Genomic DNA, 19,292 nt, shown 5'->3' with positions numbered 1-19,292 from the left:
TACATACAAATCATAAAACATAACGATGCAACAGGCATAGGTAGTTGCTTAGCCATGTCTCCTTCATCCTGGGTTTTGCAACTTTATACAATTGGGTTTTGCAACTCAATTGATACTATACCCTTTCTTGCCTTTATGTCTTCCAGTCATGGTTCATGGTTCATGGTTTATGTCTTCATCTCAGACGTTCCACTTTCCTTTCTTCAGCTATATATTTAACGTATAATTATGAAGCACTTTCTATATGCAAGACACTGGACTAGAAACTAAGTGGAATACGAAGGTGAATGAGACAGAGTTCCTGTCCTATGAGCATGTATAGTTTAATAGCTGTCTGACATTCATTCAAATGTTTATTCAATAAGCGCTAACTTACTAAGTGCCAGAAAAAGTATTTGGTGTTACAGACTGTGATATGAGCACATGGGCTCCATCCAGGCCCTAGATAATTTATATTCCATTAAGGCGGAGATTGGTAAACAAATATGTGCAGTGAACTGTGGAATATGTATAATGAATTTATTACAGATTAGAGAAAGGGAGGAGTAGTTAATTCTATCTGAAGGATCAGGAAAAGTCTTCATAGTAAGAGTGATGCTTGAACTCAGTAGAGTCCATCGGGCAAGATAGCAACCTGAGGCAGAACTATTCCCACCACAGAGAACCAAGGTGTGCCCATCATGGTTTTCTCAGGAAATGCAAATGATCTGAAATGGCTGAGAGTTTATGAGAGAGCTTAGAGGGAACAGTGGAGCAGGAGAGGGTGGTGGGACACAAAGAGAAAGAGATGAGGCTGAAAAATTAGGTCAGGGTTTGGAGGATCCTGATGGACTTATTAGATAGGCAATTAAGGGTTTTATAAAAGAAAGTAGAGTATGGTGGTACTTGTCCTTTTGGAGCGGGCCTCTACCAACCCAATGTACAGGGTGCACGGAGAGGAGGAAGGGGGTTGGCCAGAGTAAGATGTGAGGTTGGAAGAATCAAAGAACTTGATCTCTGCAAAGGTCAACCTGGTCTGAACCCAGTCAGCAGAACCGTCAGCCGTGTTAAAGAGATGATACGGAAGCAGAAGAAATAGGAGGTCAGGGCTTGAGGCTCAAATGGCAGAAATTTTACTGGGGTATTGGGGGCACAGAGAAAATGATAGGGAGGACTTAGTCCTTTATAGTGAAGCAAACTGGAATTTTCAGGAGTGCCCATAGGATAGAAAATCTGAGGCAATTCTAATAACACCCCTTGTTGAGAATAGCTGGTTTAGATCATGCTCCCCAAATGAAAATGATACAATCACACAATAATTGCATTTTTTAAATCACAGCATTTTATATGTGTGCTGGGAATTGTTCATCAGTCATTATCATCATCATCATCATCATCACCTTGTATTGAAGTAATTTACCCATTTACTGCCCTCATTGAAACAAAGTGGTTTTATAATTTTGGTTTTTTCTAATTTCCTAGTTATTGCCATTAATGAGGTTCATGTCTCTGGAAAAACCTGATGTAATCAGGCATGACAACATTTTAGGCTAAATATAATCAATTGAGCACTTAGATACTTCAGCTGTGTTAGAAGCACTTAGGAAATTACTTAGACAATCCAAGAAAGCTTGATAGCCACACAAGTGTAAGAAATGACATGATTTATGGATAGTGACTTAAGTGAACTTGCTCATTTTTTACTTATGCACTTGAAAACAAGTTCTGTGCTTTCCTTTTTTGTAGAAGGCATTGTTGCCTCTTCTATCTTCTCATTATTGACACTTTTGTTTATAGTTGGATTTTCTAAAATTTTGTTTTGTACTTTGTGGCCCAAAATTAAAATTGGTGGAACAAATACACAGGGTCTGGGAAAAAGTGCATTAGCACATAAGTAGCTTACTGCTTTCTCAAGAAGCCAGACCATCAAAGAGCTCTCCTTATCCTAGATGATAACCAAGTGAAACCATCATGTGTCACTGAATTTTATTACCAAGTAATTTATTAGAAATATTTTTCCCCAAGACAAGACCTTTTTTGGATAAAAGATTTGCTCATTTATTTTCCTATTTAGACATGTTATATAGGATATCATACATGCAAATTCTATTGCTTCTCTTTTTTGTATCATATTCATCCCAGATTAAATAAGAAAATTATCTGTCGGTATTTAGAAGGCACTGTGTCCACTTCTTTTTTTTTTTTTTTTTTTTTTTAGACAGAGTCTCACTCTGTTGCCCGGGCTAGAGTGAGTGCCGTGGCATCAGCCTAGCTCACAGCAACCTCAAACTCCTGAGTTCAAGCAATCCTCCTGCCTCAGCCTCCTGAGTAGCTGGGACTACAGGCATACGCCACCATGCCCTGCTAATTTTTTCTATATATTTTTAGTTGTCCAGCTAATTTCTTTCTATTTTTGGTAGAGATGGAGTCTTGCTGTTGCTCAGACTGGTCTCGAACTCCTGAGCTCAAACAATCCACCCACCTCAGTCTCCCAGAGTGCTAGGATTATAGGCGTGAACCACCGCGCCCGGCCCTGTGTTTTGCTCTGCTTGGACACAATGTAAGTTAATTTAAAATTGTTTGTTTCTCAATTCTTCACAAATAAAACTTTGTAGAATGTTATATAAACTAAGGTTAAATAATTATATTTTTATTAAATTGTAATGGTAAAATCATAATATTACTATGTATATAAACTATTTTTAAAGGTCTAAACATACTCAGATTCAGAGATGTACAGGTTTATTCTTCCAATCTGTCTACTAAGAGGAAAACATTCATTGAAAATATTTTATGTCCAAAGCACAAAGTTACACTTTGTAATAATCAATGGTAAAACAAATAGGCACTTTTAAACTTGGTTGGAGAGACAGACATGTAAAAACCTAAATAACCTTAAGTCAGAATAAAATAAAAGGACTGGTGTGGAAACTCAAAGGAAGGAACAATTAACCTAATGAATCTGGTGAAACATCATGGGTTGCAGGAATCTCATGAAACATCACGGGTTGTTGTAAGTGGGGTAAACCTTGACAACCAACCAAGGACAGACATAGAAATGGGGTGAAACCTTTTCAGGCTGTACGAAAGTACCACCAATGGTGGGAAGTGGGACTATACATAAGAAGTTTGTGGATTAGCAAGTACTCCACTTTGGCTAGAGTGTCCCTGTCTGAGATGAGACTGGAAAGGGATGTCCGGGCAGGATAAGGACATACAGTGAAAACCATGCCAGGTTTATTTTGTAAACGCCAAAGCATCGAAAGTTTCTGCAAAAGGAAAAATCACCCAATTCAACCTTTGTTTAGGAAGCTAACTACAAAACATGTGAAGAGTGGACCAAAGAAGTTAATTTTAGAGTCACAGAGAATAATTCAGGGAACATTTCAATAGTCTTGGGGAAAATGACAACTTTCTGAACCAAAGTGGTGGCAGCAGAAATGGAAAGGAGGTGACAGACACTTTAGAGAATGGAATAAACAAGGCTCAGGGACTAGTAAGGTGATTTAAAAAGTGCTAAAACCATTCATAAAGTTCATGAAATATAGTAAGTCAGGGGTTACAGTGATAGAGAAGGAACAGCAAATGTGCCACATAGTATTGGTTTACTTTATTCCAAATGTCAGCTCTTCTCCACAAAGCCCATGTGTCCCCCAAATCCTTCCAGACAGTACTTCAGGCAGCCTACACTGAGTAACAAGTGATCAGGATTAGTACACAAGATTGAATCCATTTGACATCTCTACTCTAAACTCTGATTTGTCACAGAGACATAAATAATAGTTAAAAACTAACATATTATAAAAGTAAATTACATGAAAGGCACAGATATCTATTAATATCAAACACTGTTCATTTCCATAAACAAAGCTTGCTACAGATTTCTGTTGAGAGGAAAAACTAGAACAGCAACAGCAGAATTTGACATCCCTTTGGGAGAATATTAAGTAAAATGAGGACTTTGAAATAGCAAGTGCTTCGCATTAGAAATAATCTGCCATAATATTCTTTAAAAAAATGTTCAGACACTAGAATTAGGGCCTAAGTTTTCAGAGTCTTGAAATTGTCACACTAAGGCTTAAGAGTCTGTCTAGAAAATCATGTGTAATATGGCAAGAAAGTTATATTGTGTTGGGGGAATTAAGGTTTCCTAAACATACATTAATAATACTATACTTTTCCCTATTACTTTTTCTTCATTCACTTCCTTTTATTAAAAAAGAAAATTCAAAGGTAATAAATAATTTTCCATATTCCAAAAGCTATTCATTAGGTAGTACTATATATCATTTTATTCCATATGCATATTATTTTAAAAGGTATCTGATTAAAATTTGTAAATCAGTATCACTTTAAATATACTAAAATGTATTCATCAATAGAGGAACTGTCTATTTAAAATATATCCTAAGATAAATGATGGGACTTAATTAAACTAAAAAGTTTCTGCACAGCAAAGGAAATAATCAACAAAGTAAACAGACAGCCTGGAGAAAATATTCACAAACTATACTATAATCTGACAAAGGGCTAGCATCCAGAATCTACAAAGAAAAAAAACAAATCATCAAGAACAAACAACCCCATCAAAAAGTGGGCAAAAGACATGAATAGACTCTTCTCAAAAGAAGACAGGCAAATGGCCAAGAAATGTATGGAAAATGTTCAACATCACTAATTACCAGGAAAATGCAAAGTAAAACAACAGTGACACACCACCTTACTCCTGTCAGAATAGCTGTTATTAGAAAATCAAAAAATAATATATACTTGCACAGTTGCAATGAAAAGGGAACATTCATACACTGTCGGTGTGAATGTAAACCAGTACAACAGCTATGGAAAGCAGTATGGAGATTCCTCAAAGAACTAAGAGTAGATCTACCATTCAATCCAGCAAGCCCACTACTGGGTATCTACCCAAAGGAAAAGAAGTCAATTTATAAAAAAGACACCTGTACCTGAATGTTTATCACTGTACAATTCACAATAGCAATGGAATAAAACTAAGTGCCCATCAATTCATGAGTGGATAAAGAAAATGTACACCATGAAGTACTACTCAGCCATAAAAAGGAATGAAATAATTCTTTTGCAGCAATTTGGATGGAACTGGAGACCATTATCCTAAGTGAAGTGTTTCAGGAATAGAAAAACATGTTCTCATTTTTAAGTGGGAGCTAAATGAAAGATATATGTGGTCATAAAGAGCAGTAACGGACATTGCAAACTAAGAAGGGGGGAGGAGGAGAGGGAGGTAAAGGCTAAAAATGTACCTATCCAGGACAATGTACACTATTCTGATAACAGGTACACTAAGAGTCCTGACTTCAGCATAATACAATTTATCCACATAACAAAAAACCACTTGTACATTCTAAATTTTTTGAAATAAAAAAATTAAATTAAAAAAATAAAAATAAAGTATTCTAAGATAAATGTTTTCAAAGGTAAAACATCCTTTTTTGTTTGTTTTATTATATACGTAAGTTAAACCTGGTTTAGCTAGTTTGCAAATGGGCAATGATAATCACAAGACTTCCTTAAATTGGAGCACGCCTACATTTCTTTTCAAGGTACCGCCTCTCCTATCATAGAATTATAAAGCTCCAAGTAACATCACAGCTCATCTAGACCAGGGACCCAAACTTCCTATAGGAACTAAGATCCAGAGAAATGGCATGATTATCAAGGGCCACAGAGCTAGTGTCAGAAACAGAATGAAAGCTCAGGTATCTGACACCACACTTTGCTGGAGTATCCCATAAGGAAGCAAGATGCCATATAAATGGCATTCCAATGACAATGTGATTTAAGTGGAACAAACTGAAATCATTATAAGAAAAATCTTGAGTTAAAAATCAATCATCCTTTAAGTAGTAGATTTCAAACTTGTCTCAAAAAATTATTTTTAAATTCACTAATTTAAGTTACCAATTAAGAGAAGAGTTCACTAATAACTTTATATTGACTATGCCTCCTTTTCCCAATGCCTACAAAGAGGCTTTGGATGAAACCACTGACATAAAAATCAATTGTAATAAACTTTCTTATATCTCTGCTTCCACAATTAATTTGAAAGTTGAGATATCAAATTAAGTCTGATAGTAAGCTATGTCCAAATAGTAGGTAATTTAGATGGATTTAGTAAACAAAGTTATTATTCTGGTGTAGCTCTCAAGTATCTTTTAGTCTGGCTCACTTGCTCTCACTCTAGCTCTCTCTCATATTCCTTGCTTATAGCTGGGAACCATGAAAACCTATTGAAGACATTAAAGAAGAATTATTAAGTTACTTTCAATTACCTAGAAAACCACAAATAATGTGATACTCTTTTTATAGGAGTCCACTTAGATAGATTTGTAAAAATGCTCACAGAGTTATAGACATTGAGATGATGTAATAACAAGGGCCTGTAGGCAGTGATAAACAATAACATGTCTCAAAATGGTTATAAAACCACTACTATGCCAACTAAGGCTGAGAAATGTGTTGGTTTCAACCCGTTATGGCAATTATAATCATATCTCTGGTCCATTACACTCTCTGACATTTGAGATCATTCTTAATAAAATTAATGTGTCACTTGTTACTTATTTTACATATATATAAAGAGAGAGTGCACGGCTAATTAGCAAGGTGAAAAATACTGACTTTTACGAAGTCATGTCACAATTCATACAGCTCAGAATAATGTGCTGACATTTTCAATAACTAAGTAATTATTTTATTTACATGGAATTCTGAAGAACAAGTTTTCGTGAAGGAAAACTCTGCGATTAAGTAGTACTGAAAAGCTAGCAAGTTAAATGGTGACTTCTCCATTATTAAGAAAGCAAGGGACGGAAATGGTAGAGCCTGAGGTCATTTCTCAACTCCACTGGTAAATGTGAATGTCACATCGTCAATTCAATTAATTTTTCTCTACTTTTCATTTGCCCAGTCCATCACCTTTCTCCAGCATTTAGCTTTCATCTCACCCTGCCTGCTCGTTTCTAGTTAAATGGTCCTCTCATTACTTAATTCCCATAACTTCATTAGGTAACTGAGCGTCAGGAAAAAGATAAGAATCAATACTTGAAAATTAAACATCCAATCATTAAAGTTTCTGCCTCCACTCTGAATTGCTCTCTTCGAAGCTCTCACTAATGGGGACAGAAAAACACAAAAGAATTCTGTAATTCCCATACCCAGAGAAATATTTCCTTTGTGGTACAGTAGTGTTGATATCATTTATTGTAATTGTGTCCCCAAGCTTTGTTAGTTTCTTTTCCCTTACTATCACATCAATTTTGACATAAAAGAGCCCACCCTTCAAGCCTAGCTTAAAGAATTCATGGAAGAGTGACAGATTATAGCTAGTGGTTATAAGCACACACTAAGAATTAGACACATACGGATTAGAAAATCAACTTTGCCATTTACTACTAGATGAATGACTTAGATCAAATTACTTAAACTCTCTCTGAACCTCAATTTCACCTGTAAAATGGAACGTAACATCTCCTGTCTTACAGAATTGGTGTAAAGACTGAGTGAATTAGCCCATGTTAAGTGTTTTACATATTATGTGACACAGAATTAGATTTTGACATTAATTTAAATAAAATATATTGCAAATGTCCAAAGCTTTCAAGTTCCATGGCTTCATTAAAACAGCTTATATTTGAAATCCTTTACTGTCTAATAAATAGAACTATTTCCCAGGAACTATCAATGTATTTTGTTTCTTCAGAGTTTCAGGAAATCGGTTTGTGATTCCCTCAGAATGTTTGGAGCATTATTCTTCATAGAATAAACCTGACAAAATACTTCACAATTTTAAAAAGAATGTCTAGTAGCTGATGTTCCTGGCTGGAGAGGCATTAACACTGATGGACGTTGTAAATTTGCATAAGGTATTGTGTGTTGGGCAGTGAACATCAGCTATTGGGCCAAGGTACCCTCTAAATGCACCTTATTTTATTACCGGTAATAAATGCTTGTCCTCCTTCAGCCTATGTTGTCATCTACTGCAACATCTTGTTTTATCACATGTCCAACATGAAAGAGGTATCATAAATGTCAGCCTCTTTATTTTATTGGTCAGATACAATAAAGGTGCTAGAATGTTCTTTCGTTCCAAAACTTTATTATAGTAGACTACTTCCTCCCTGTCAAATCCCACTAGATCCACACATCCAATTGTGTGTCTTGGCGGGGGTGGGCCTATGAGGTGGGATCTGTAGAAAATGAGTGCATTTCCAAACCCACACTATTCTGACCACTGTTTCATTCTACACCCGCTCCACATGGAATTATTCAGCCTGGGAAGACAGGCAGTTTTGTAACTGTCACCTTGTTTCTATGTTTCTATGGCTCCCCAAATTGACGGTAAATGTTTCCAAAGCACCGGTACCCTCTTCTATGTTGCCTGTATGCCATGCAGTAAAACAGTCATCAGAAACTGGGATAAGACTGGCAGCTCTGAAGTGCTTTTCCTGTGACAGGCATTGTGCTGGACACTGTACAGACTTTATTTCTCTTAATTTGTCCCACAACACTAAATATTTGGTTCTTAAATCATTTCTATGTTACTGATTAGAAAATGAGATTCCAAAAGTTGAAACAAGTTACCCAAAATAAGATTCAAAAAAACTATAAAAATGGGATTTAAAGATATCTGACTCCTAATTCCATTTTCTTGCTGCTGTACTCTGCTGCCTCAAATTCTCGTTAATTCCTAAATGCAACTTTCTCATGGGAATAACAGTATTTAGAAAGGTGCAGCCTGTAGTTTAGCCTTGAATCTGCTTATTTAAATAGGAATAGGTGTAGGGGGAAATAACCAAAACAAGCCATTAAAATCCTCTTGAGAAGATAGCTTATTAATAACTTCAGCTCTAGAAAACCATCCCCAGGAAAAAAATCAGAGATGATGTTAAATGTGAATAAGAATATTCAATTTTAGCATTGTTTTGAATAGCAACTTTCTGAAGTAAATTCTGGAAAATATAAGGTAAGTTAAATAAATATGTATACCCATATAATAGAATACTACACAGACATGGAAGATTATGTTTTAAAAGACTAATGATAGCAACATATTCATGATATAATATTAATAGAAAAGTACAGAAGATATATTGCATAGAATATAGAATTACGTTCTATATTCTATGCACAATATTAATATAACATTACATATATATGTGTATATACATAGAAACTACAAATGCGATATAAATGAGAAATGAACTCATTTGCTCATAATTTAACAGAATAGTGATTTTTATTTTTGTATTATATCCTTTTGTATTATAATTGCTGAGTCCTTAACTAATGTGATAAGCAGTATTTTAACTCATTTACATGCATTAACTTATTTAACCTTCAAAACAAATCTAAGTAATAGAGGCTATTATTATCCCCACTTTACAGATGAGGCAACTGAGGAACAGAGAGATTAAGTAACTTTCCAAGGTTTCAGAGACATTAAGTGGAAGAGCTAATCTAACCCCACACCCATGTTCTTCAAGGTTTAGCAAAACTCGCTCTGATAAGCAAGTGAAAAAATGGGCTAAGAACCGAATGAAATCCCTTTGAGAGGAATTGTATTTCTTCTCTGCCTTGAGTAAACTCAAGTGGAGATGCAGACTTCTGCCTATGACACCACAAGTGACACACCTAAAGAAGCACAGCTGTCACCACCCTCTCTGTGGGGCCTGGCCTTGCAAATGGCTTCTGGACTAGCATTCTCCACATTCCAGGGCTGTGTTAGAATCCTTCAGGCCCCAAAGGCTAAACAATGCAAGGCAGACCAAAATATTGATGAAACAACCACCCTAAGGCATCTCTCTGAAAACTTATACCTGGGCAACTCTCACATTTAAGACTTCAAAGTCACAGTTCAGAAATGCTCCTAGGACAAATTTTCCTGAAACTCTGGGTCTAAGACAAACCTAAATATGGCCCAAAAAAGCACTGTGGAGTGACTACAGTCTTGAACCACAGGATCTCAAGAACTGCAGAAGAATAGGATGTTATGGTGCACAACTTCACATCAGATTACCTGTCACATGCCTCATTAACCGTGGAACAGGCATTCTAATATCCCTATCTTACAGTAACATTATAATTTATCAGTTCAAAACATCACTTCAAAGGTAAAGTGTGCCTAAGAGATGAACCAATGTGGACTAAGTTAGAGCCCCCAACTGTGTTTGAACATTTTGATTCCCTTTCATCACAGATAATTACAACATCATAGGCATCTGATTCAAAATCACCCAATTCCAGTTGGACCTGCCAGATTCTCTCTTTTGGAATCTGAATTTGCTTTCACGGGTGGTCAGTTAATCACTAAGTGTAGCTGGAACTGTAACATGTAAACTTGCAAAGGATATGCCACCAGTGGATAGAGAAATAGGTAAAAGAAAACAACTTCAAAGTAAGAGAAGAATAAAGACGGCGTGGAGAGGACCACATGATAAGGAGAGGGAGAAATTAAAAAGGATATAAGATTTCAAATGCAATACACTTGCTATCGCAGCCTCTCATGGATTATAAAACCACACAACTCCACTTAGTCCAGCAGAAAGGCAAGACCAGAGACAGTGCTGAACTTGACACTAACACTTCCAATAGCAGCAGCCTAACAACAGTGTTACGGACTGAATGCTTGTGTCTCTCCAGAATTCATATGCCGAAATCCTAACCCCCAATGTAATGGTATTAGGAGGTGCAGCCTCTGGGGGGTGATTAGGTCATGAGGATGAAGCCCCTATGAATGGGATTAATGCCCTTATCAAAGGACCCCAAGAGAGCTCTCTCACTCTCTTTCTGCCATGTGATAGTACAGCGAGAAGTCAGCAACCTGTAACCTAGAAGAAGGCCCTCACCAGAATCCTACTATTCTGGCACCCTGATCTTGGACTTCCAGCCTCCAGAACTGTGAGGAATAAGTTTCTGTTGTTAATAGGACACCCAGTCTATGGTACTTTGTTATAGTAGCCAGAATTGACCAAGACAAACAATAATTATTTTCCTTTGTATGATGCTTTACCTTTTACAAGAAGCCCGTAAACAGTGATGGGCAAGTACATATTTAAAAACATACTCTCAAGAAAAAATCAGAATGTGTGTGTACATTTTACTGATATGTTGGACATAGAGCTTAGCTCACAATCTTAAATAATAAGATACATAGTACTTTTTATTGTAAATTCCAGACAGCCAACTGATTCCCACGGCATGCTTTCTTAAGTATAGATAACAAAACAATAAATCAAGCCTTGATTTGCAGTGTTTGCCAATTTCCATGGTGTAAATATTCCCACTGTGGCCGATTTCAATCTGCCAATGTAATGTAAACGCATTGGGAAGAGAAGAACAGTAACACACCATTGCATAATATTTTCACCACACAGATAAAAAAGACAGAGGATAGATGATGGCAAAGAACATAGCTAATAGTAAAATGTAGTAAAATAATTGAGGAGTGATACCTTTGAGTATTTCTTAACTTTGTTTTTAATATAAAGTTTGTCTAATTTAATTTTTAATAATCACTTTATTTAACAACTGGCTCACAAATTCCTGTCTCAAGCCCATTTAAGCCAATTCCAGCATACCATCAAAAAGTATCCTAATACCTTAGTGGCCACATATTCCTAACACAGATCAAAGGACTACAGTCACAGAGACACTTACTTATCAAACCAGTAGATTGAAAATATTAGTGTCTATAAACAGCACATGATGAACTATTAAAAGTCCAGATTCCTGGGTCCCATTCCCAGAGATTTTGATTCAATAAATCTGCCATAGCAGCGGTCCCCACCATTTTTAGCACCTGGGACCGGTTTCATGGAAGACAATTTTTTCATGGACTGGGGGGTGGAGCATGGAGCTTAGGCAGTGGTACACAGCCAGGTTCCTAATAGGAGGCTGACCAGTACCGGGCCATGGCCTGGGGGTTGAGGACTGCAGGGCCTATAGGACCTAGGAGTGATATTTTAACAGGAAAACCATTGTTCCCACATCAGATGATTCGGTTAGAGAATTACAAGTAACAAACATTTATTAACTACATATTCTGTACCAAGCTCAGAATACAGCACCTGAACATGAAACAGACAAAATTTGCCCTCAAAGAGAACACAGAGACCAAGAATTGTAATACACCTGTGATACTGGCACATACCAGCTACTTTGGGAATACAGAAAAACCCAGCTTGGAGGAAGGGTCATGAGAGCAGATGATGTGTGACTTGAGTCTTAAAGAAGGAGCACAGGCTAATCCAGATGAGAAGAGCAAGGAAGGAAGGAATGTTCAGGGCAGAGAGCAGCGTGTGCATAGCCACAGAGATATAAAGAGTTTGGTCCACTAGGATAAGCACACGTGCTTCGGGACTGTGCCTCTTGTGCATGTCGTAGCCATATTCACTTGGCATGAGTTTGGCATACAGTAAGCACCTGTTTGTTGGACTATATCCAGTCACCGAGTTCAAGCGAAGAGTAACAGATATGGGGCAAGAGAGTTACACCAGGTTAGGAAGGGCTTTCTAGAATGCCTCGCTCAAAGTAGGCACTCAATCAATTTCCACTTCATATTCTTCCTTCCACATTAGTGTTTAAAACCACTATTATCACCACTACAGGATTAGTGCTGTGAAACGACATGCACTTAATAGCTAATAAACCAAGCCTAGAAATACACAATGCTCTCACTGCTTCTATAATTGATAAACCAATTTCTCAATCAGAGAAAATGACAACAATCACCAAAATAGCGCAATAAACCAAGGCCCCAGGGAAAACAGGTCATTACTGCATATTATTTTTCCCATTGATTTCACCTCATACTATATTAATCTGTTTTCAAAATAAAATGGAAATGTTATGTGCATTTATCTTTCTAAGGTTGTATCATTTCAGCCATAGACATGGTAAGTTAATTAGGTAAACTTAAAAATCTACAGATTTGTATAATGAAGGAAAATGAATGCAAGATCTAGATAATGGGTAAAAGAGTAAGGAAATCAAACAGTAGGAGCTTGCCTCGAGATAAATACAGCTATAAAAGTATACTTGTCACCACCCCAACACACCAAGGGCATAGCCACTACAAATTTCCATGTGTACAGTCCCTTCCCTAATCCAAATGGCACCTATGCATCTTGTCTCTGCTACAGCCCCATTTCCTCTTTGTAAAATATTCCAAGCAGTCAGCTGCTCCACAATGATTCCTTTCCTACTTCTGCATGAGCCTCATCTCTGAATTTAGTCCTACGTTACCATGTCTTATGTAATGTTTATCTCTCAACCAGATTTTACATGTTCAGAGAAGAGACGTTCTCTTGCCTTCCTCATGGAGCATAGCATAATCCTAGACACGTAAAACACACTCAGACACTTGGTGAGTGAGTAGACAAAATGATTTCCATGAATTGTATTTAGCTTCAAGCTGTAATTGTTGATCCTTCTTACCTTCCCCAAAAGGAAGATGAAACTGTGGGGTGGAGGATGGGAGGTTGCTTGGTGGGCACAGTGTGCATCGCTTCAGTGATGTATGCACTGAAGACTGACTTTACCACAATGCAATCAGTGTAACAAAATTGCACTTGTACTCCATGAATACATATAAATTAAAAATAAATGGGAAAAAAAGAAAACTTTGTCATAAAGCTTTTGATGATAGGGGACAGTGAAAGGAGGTTATATAAAAAAAAAGATCTTATTCTGAGATGTTTTTGAAGTGCCAGCAAACCATCAGAGGTCTCTGATATATTAAGGCAAGGGAATTCCTTGCTGTGCTCACCCATAGAAAGACTGGGAGGCCTACAATTGTGCTTTGTTGCTAAGTGAAATCCCTACAAACATCCTAGAAAATATGTTCTTTATGCACATCAAAGAAAAAATAGAAAGAGGGAACAGGTATCCCAATGCTGGTTCTATCCCTGTTTTCTTTACCCAATTTATTAAAGTTCAAAAGAGAGGAACTATTTACAGAATTCCATAACTAAATCATATAATGATACATTTATTCAACAAATACTATTTACAATATTATAATATAGCTAACATTTCTGAAAATATGCTTTTGTTTCATGCAATGTGTGAGCACTTTCCACATTTGTTAAACCCTGATAACACTCTATGTAACTTAAATGTCATGATTAGCCTCATTTTTTGGAGATCAGGAAGCTTAGATCAACTAAATAAGAACTTACTTCAAGGTAACAAGAATAAATCACAAAGCCAGAATTTGTACTCAGGTCTCTGATGCCAAAGCCCAAACTACACTACCTCCTGTGGTTATGAGACCCAGTTCTCAACAATATACAAATAAAATTAACCCACCTTTTTAGGAACTACCGAACCTATTGCAAACGCAGTAACTTCGGAATTTAATTATGTTTCTGTTTGCCTGAAAGATGCCTTTTACATCAAACATACCAAGAAGTAAATGGTAAGTTAGGTCAGGAGAAACTCAAACAAGAGACTAAGCACCAGTGGCTCTGGTAAAGATGCTTAACACTGTTTGAGTTTTCTTTCAGGATTATTTTCTTATTTAAAATCTTAAAAATTATACACAAGACGCCAAAGCAATGGTACAAAAAAAGGCTGGAGCGAGGGGGTCTCCAGGGTCTGAGGTAGCAATGTTGAAACAAACTGGCTTAAACCCATTGCCTTCAGCATCCCCACAGCAAACAAGCATCCAAAAAAAAAAAAGGTGGTTAAATGTAGACCCTACTGGCAGAATGACCAGCTAAGGTATAATTTCCCCATCACTCCAAAGAAATTATAGGACATTCAGATTTGATTTACAATATTCTTTTATATTCATTCCAAGTATCGTCCACATGCCATTCAGACTTTGCAGGATGTGGAACAGAGAATAAGAACTCTAGAAAATGCTGTGATTGTAGGACTTTTGGCTATGTATTATCTATGTATATCAATAACTTCCCTCTAGCATTCAAGCCAGCTTCAGATGAAAGAAAAGTAAATTGTCTAAAAGGAGTTTTCTACATGGCTTCACTTGTTCAACTGACAGAAATCTCGGGCAGCACTTACGGCAGTGAGCGCAGTAAGGCAACAGCTTAGTGCTAGCTGTCATCATCAGCGTTATAATTCCCACAGTCTGAGATCAGCCTTAAGAGGAAGCAAGCAATCAGGTGATAGTCTCAGGGGTAGCTAAAGGCTATCCCATATTCCCATATCCCCAAATACCTCCACTGGGGTTGCTGGTGCTTGAATTTACAAAAAAAAAAAAAAAAATCCATTCCACTGGCTTTAGGCTTAGTTTGTGAAAATATAAAATCAAAGTTGGTGAAATTTCTAACTTCAGGGTTTGTGTACATCGAAGATTACCCAAGTTTATTAGATTTCTTCAAGGCAAGTTTTGCTAAGGAAAGGAAAGGGAGGATTTGAGGGCATAAAAACAATCTTGGGCATAAAAACAATGGATAAATGAGCGAGATTTCCACTGAGACAGACCAGAGTATACAAACAAGGGAGTGGGCTCCAAAATCAACATAATTCGCCCATTGGCTGCCAGTACCAATTTAGCATAGTCCACCCACCTCCTTCTCAAAATCTTCTGGGGTACAGCAGTTATGCTGTTTTATTTACAGGGAAATTGACCCAAAGAACGTGAGGAAACGGAGTTTGAAATTTACAGCCCTTGGACAGGGTTGTGAGTCTGTTGTGAGCACTCATTTGCTTCTGACCGCAAAAGAAAGTCGTGACTCCCCAGATCGTAGGTGAGGCATGGATTCGCCCGCAAGGCGAGCAGGAGCTCCGGTGTCTACCGATCAGGCACGAGGCAAAGGCCCGGAAGGGTGGGGGGGCGCCGGCTGGAGGGCTCCAGGAAGTGGGTGGGGAGGAAGCTGCGGAGGCTGAAGCCAACCGTGGCAATAGCCGCTTTGCACACGCCTAGCAGAGGGAGTCCCAGGCCGCCGCGCGCAGCGGTCACGAGCGCCGTTGGCACCGCTGTCCCCTTCGATTCCCGTCATCACCCACCCAGGCAGCTCAGATTTGGGAAGTAAAAAGGGCTTGTAAAGTGGGCGGTGGCCGAGGTTCCCGCAGCTGAGTCACAGCGCAGCCAACTTTTACAGCATTTCCCAGAAAGAAAATAAAAAGTCTCCGTTCCGGAGCCCACCAGTCGCTCCTAATTCCCGCTGCCCCCTCTGTGTCACTCGACCGGGGGATAACTCCAGCCGCACGACTGGGGGGTTTCCCACACAGCGCGCAACTTCCCGCCGGCGCAAAGCCGCGTGGTACCCGGAGCGCTATCCCGGGGCTGCCAACCCCGCGGAAGAGAGGGCGGAGGGAGGGGAAGGGCTGCGTCCTCACCTGCAGGACACGGACACCTCCACCCGCGTGGCCGGGATGGCCGCGCTCAGCTGGTTCAAGTCCCCGATGCCCGCCGTGCTGGTGTAGCGGCTGTCCATCTTGGGTGGGGGCGCCTTGCACTCGTCCGGCGCCCACATCCAGAGCTCGGGCAGACTGAGGGCTCGGAGCCCGGCTCCCGTCACCCTGGGACGGGGCGAGGGTGGAGGCAGGGGAAGGAGGCGGGGGCGGCGCGCGGGAAGGGGCGGGAGGGAGGAGGCGGACCTCCGCGCAGAGCCGCGAGGGAGCCGCCAGCCAGTCCCGGCTGGAGCCGAAGCTGCCGGGCGAGCGGCGCTCGGGGCTCCCGCCGCCCTGCCCCCTCCTTGCAGGCAGCGGCCCCGGCGGAGGACACACTCTGTGGTCCCCTCTCCGGCTCTGGGCGTCAGGCTCGGCCGACCCACCGGGCAGCCCGGCGAGGCGGGTGACACCAGACGTAGACCCCTACCGTCTAGGTGGGCAAGCCCGCGCCCGCTGGGCGTGCGATTTAGGTTTCGTCTCCGCCCCTACACGCCCACACCCGCCTCCCGGGCCGCGACTCCTTCCTCCTGTCAATCAGGTGTGGACGGGAATGTCACGCCGTTTCCTCTCCTGGGTTGGAAGCTGGAAGTGTGGGCGCCTCTGCCAGTTCCTAACTGTCCCATTGTAAGTCCGCCCCTCCCCACCACGCACGGGGTCCTCGCCTCACCCTGGGAGCCCACGGGGGTCCCTCCCACTGTGTCCTCGGGCAAATGAGTCGGGCCCCCGCTCCTGGACTGTCCACCCTCCGCCACTTAAAAGTTGGAGACGAAAGGATATAGTGACGATCTCCAACCTTTGCTAGGCGGTGGCGGAGTGGCAGATCAATATATGGGACAATCGGGGGCGGAAGTGGACGGTAAGGTGGAAGAAAAAATACAATTTGGGATTTCAAAGGGCGCAATCTGGACTCCGTCTCCCCTCGGTTCTTTGGAGTTTGGGGGTCTAACGGAGACAACTCCCCTACAGTCAAGGCTCTTCTGCGTCCCTCGCTTCCAAATGCATGGAAGTTCTGCCCTGAAAACGGGAGGGGGGCACGACCGTATAACGCAGCTCCCTTACCCCGACCACCACCCTCCAGACCTGAAGCCGGACGGGTAAAAGCGGAGAGGGGTCGGAGTGAGCGCCTCGTTTGGGGAGCTGCATTCCAGGGCAGCAGGACGGGTGCCAAGATGCAGAGGCGGCAAAAGCATCCGGAGTTCGCCGCGGCGCCTCTCTTTCGCCGCGACCTTATTACCCGCACCTGGCCTCCAGCCTCGCCCGCGCGCCCGCGGGTTCCGGGGCGCCCCCGCCAGGGGGCGACGGTGAGCGAGACGCGGCGCAGCTGGAAGGAGGAGGGTGGAGAGGGGGCGGGTGTCCGCCGGATTTGATGCGCCGGGCGCGGAGTTTCCAGCTGGCTGGGCTAACTCAGGAAGGAGCAGTTTCTGTGGTTGAGGGCCAGCCTTACGTTGCAACCTTTTACACCACTTGGGGCCACCTGCCTAGACAATCTGTGGAGTGGCGGGTGAGAATGCGCAGGGGCAGTCTCCCGCTCCCCACCCCCGTCGAGTGTGCTTCCCCTGTTTCACTCTTGTTTCCTTCCCTGATCTCCCCACACACCTCTTGTCACCCCTTCAATAAAGAAATTCTCTTTTCCTAGTACGAATTAAACTGTAGTTTATTACTATCTGGAAATGTCCTAAAACTCCAAGCATTTCTATTATGCTGCCCAAAATTAATTGGAGAAAGAGTTATAAATGTATTTTTTAAGCTAACTAGAATTTTATTTTATAGAAGCCTCCTGAAGGAAGAAAAGTTGAGAACTTTAAAGTAGTGGTACTTAACGCATGGGGCCATTACTTCTTAATTTTTTCCACTTTACTGAAGTGTGATTGATATATAAGAAACTGCAGAAATTTAAAGTGTATTATTTGATAAATTTTGACACATGTCTACCTCTGTGACGCCATCACCACAAAGTAAAGAACCATTCCATCACCCAGAAGTTTTCTCATGTCCTTTTTGTAATCTGTCCATCCTTTTGCCACCATTAATAAAAACAACCCTTTAGACAAAGACTGATCTTCATGGCACTATAGATTAGTTTGCAATTTTTTTAATTATATATGTGGAACCATACAGCATGCGCTATTTTTGGTCTGGCTTCTTCCACTCAGCCAAGTTCTTTTGACATTCATCCATGTTGTTGAGTGCATTAATAGTTCACTCTCCTTTTTTTTTTTTAACTGAGTAGTATTCCATCGTATAGATGTGCTACAGATTGCTTACCCATTCACCTGTTGGTGACCACTTTGGTTGTTTCCAGATTTAGGCTTATTCAAATAAAACTGCTATGAACATTTATGTACAAGTCTTTATGTGGACATATGCTTTCATTACTTAGGGGTAAATAGCTGGGAGTGGAATAGCTGGGTCATTTGGAATGTGTATGTTCAACTTTTTAAGAAACTACTAAACTGTTTTCCAAAATGGTTTTACTATTTTTCATTCTTACAGCAGTATATAAGAGATATGGTTGCTCCACATCCTTGGCAACACTTATTATTGTTAGTCTTTTAAATTTTAGCCAGTATAACAGGTATATGGTAATATTACCTTGTGATTTAATGAATAATGATGCTGAGCATATTTTCTTGTGCCTATTTGCTATCTGTGTACACATATCTTCTTTGGTGAAGTGTCCATTCATATTGTTTGCTACTTTTTATTGGGCTGTTAGTTTTCTTATTTCCAAGTTTTGAGGGTTCTTTATATATTGTATATCCAAGACATTTATCACATATGATTTACAAAATATTTTCTATCAGTCTGTGGCCTTGTGCTTTCATTCTCTTAACTACCTATCAGTGAGCAGAAGTTTCTAATTTTGAGGAATCTATTTCTTCAACTTTATTTATCATAATATTGGTATCAAAACTAAG

The 19,292-nt window shown here is 40.0% G+C and overlaps 1 protein-coding gene across 1 annotated transcript in view; it reads right to left on the bottom strand.

Moving 5' to 3' along the window:
* The window catches only part of CPNE8 (copine 8), a 198,873-nt gene extending 182,354 nt beyond the window's left edge, over window positions 1-16,519 (bottom strand). The window contains exon 1 of the mRNA XM_045554030.1: window positions 16,321-16,519. Coding sequence (XP_045409986.1) covers window positions 16,321-16,457 — 137 coding nt within the window. The 5' untranslated portion in view covers window positions 16,458-16,519. The remainder of the gene's footprint in view (window positions 1-16,320) is intronic.
* Window positions 16,520-19,292: the final 2,773 nt, after the last annotated feature.

Source organism: Lemur catta, chromosome 6, assembly GCF_020740605.2.
Source record: "Lemur catta isolate mLemCat1 chromosome 6, mLemCat1.pri, whole genome shotgun sequence".
NCBI classification, from domain to species: domain Eukaryota; kingdom Metazoa; phylum Chordata; class Mammalia; order Primates; family Lemuridae; genus Lemur; species Lemur catta.
The sequence above is the reverse complement of the archived record's forward strand: the minus strand, read 5'-3'. Positions and strand labels throughout refer to the sequence as shown.